Source organism: Monoraphidium neglectum, assembly GCF_000611645.1.
Source record: "Monoraphidium neglectum strain SAG 48.87 unplaced genomic scaffold scaffold05959, whole genome shotgun sequence".
NCBI classification, from domain to species: domain Eukaryota; kingdom Viridiplantae; phylum Chlorophyta; class Chlorophyceae; order Sphaeropleales; family Selenastraceae; genus Monoraphidium; species Monoraphidium neglectum.
The window spans coordinates 1-1,839 of record NW_014007674.1 but is presented as its reverse complement, the minus strand read 5'-3'; the positions used below and the strand labels follow the sequence as shown (position 1 = coordinate 1,839).

General features: G+C 71.2%; 1 protein-coding gene across 1 annotated transcript; it reads left to right on the top strand.

The window, feature by feature from the left end:
* Positions 1 to 595: 595 nt before the first annotated feature.
* MNEG_16080 (hypothetical protein) lies at positions 596 to 1,602 on the top strand (the record flags this gene model as incomplete). The annotated part of the gene is made up of 2 exons (XM_014035449.1): positions 596 to 1,554; positions 1,599 to 1,602. The coding sequence occupies 2 exons, from the start codon at positions 596 to 598 to the stop codon at positions 1,600 to 1,602; spliced, it is 963 nt and encodes a 320-aa protein (XP_013890903.1).
* Between the last annotated feature and the right edge of the window lie 237 nt (positions 1,603 to 1,839).

Sequence of the window (1,839 nt, the reverse complement as noted above, 5' to 3'; positions counted from 1 at the left end):
TGAACCCACACATGAACACACCCCCACACAGTCGCGCCTGGCGGGAGCTGCAGAGGGCAAGCGCCTGCGAGGGGCGCTGTACGTGCGGGGGGACGGCACCCTTTGCTACTACTTTGACAATGTGAGGTCCCTGCCCCCGCGCCTCCTCCCCATGGGCACTGGATGAGAGCGGCCTTGCATGTGACGGCCTGGCATTATGCAGATTGCACTGCATGTTATCGGGATTGCATTTTTGTAATGTGTGGGGATGAAGCACGGGGCGAATAAGGAGGGAAGGGCTGGCTGGGCCGGATTTGAAGAGGCAGGGCGATGATGCGAAGGCCGTGCGCGCGCTCCTCTGCCCCCTTTGGCCTGCCGCCTGCTTTGGTCGGCTCGAGCGGTGCAGTACAGTGACCTGTACTGCATGGCCACTGCACTGCCTCATCCAGCCACCAGATTCCTTTTTGGCAGCACAAGCCCCTCCGGTGCACAACGGCACAGGGCCTCCCTGCCACTGCGCCGACGCCGGGGTGCGCCCAATCAACGGCACCCACCGGCCGTTGCTCACACCCCCACCAACCCCACCCTCGCCGCCTGCACGCTGCCCCTCTTCACAATGGCCAATCTCAACTACCATGTGAATCGACAGGAGGGTCTGGAGCGCCTGTTTGCTGGCGCCGGGTTCGTGTGCGAGAGCATGGCTGTCCACGAGCGCGAGGTGGTCAACCGCGCGAGCGGCGTGCGCATGAGGCGGCGCTGGGTGCAGGCCGTGTTCAGGCTGGCTGCGGGCGCGGCCGGCGCGGGCTGTGGGGCGGTGGGCGTGGGGGCGCAGGATGCGGCCGGGCGGCAGCAGCAGGAGCAGGAGCGGCAGGAGCAGTCGCAGCAGCAGCAGCACCCGCAGCACGAGCAGGAGCAGCAGCAGCAACAGCAGCAGCAGAAGCAGCAGCAGCAGCAGGAGGCTGAGCAAAGGGAGCAGCACACCAAGGACCGATCCCGGGAAGATGACACCCCGTGTGATGAGGGCTGCGACGATGCGGTGGATGAGGAGGAGGACGGCAAGGAGGACCGGCAGCTTCCGCAGCAGTACGCAGTTGTCCCGCTGCTGGGCACCAACTGGCGCGTGCCCGCCTGCTGCGCCGAGGCCTGCGCGTCTGCGGCGGAGCTGATGCAAGGCGACGGGGACGCCGGGGTCGGCGGCGGTGCCTGGCGGCCGGTGGCGCGGCTAGCTCGGTGGGTTGCCGAGGAAGGGGGGGGTTTAGTGCAGGGCAAGGCGGTGGTGCTGCTGCCGCCGCCGCTGGCTAAGTCGCCTGCGGACGACGAGGCGGGGGAGGCAGCGGCCTGGGCGGCGGCGGGCGCGTGGGCGGGGCTGGCGCTGCTCGCAGCGGCGCGGCTGGGTGCGCGGCGCGCGGGCACCGTGTTGGCGGATTGGGGCGCCGAGGGCTGGGGCGGCGGCGGCAGCGGCGAGGGCAGCGGCACCGAGCCAGCGGGGGCCGCGGCAGCGGAAGAAGTTGGGCTGCGCGGCGGCGAGGAGCGGGAGCGGCGGGCGCAGCCGTCACCGCTGCGGCGGCGGGCACGGTGCGCGAACTCATACGCGGCCGCGCTCGCGGCGACGCTCGAAGCTAACGAGCCGCTTGTGGTGTGCGAGCGCCTGCGCTGCCGGCGGCTCGACCCTGGGGATGCCCGGCAAGCGGCAAGGCTGGCAGGGGACGCGGCAACTGCGGCGGCGGCGGCCCTGCCGTGCACGGCGGCCGGCGACGGGAGCGCCGGCAGCGTCTCAAGCGGCGGCGGGGGCACAAGCGGGTTTGGCTTGGTGCTGTTGCCGCTCGCGTCGGGCGCTGGCAGCGACGGCCAGGCCGGGGC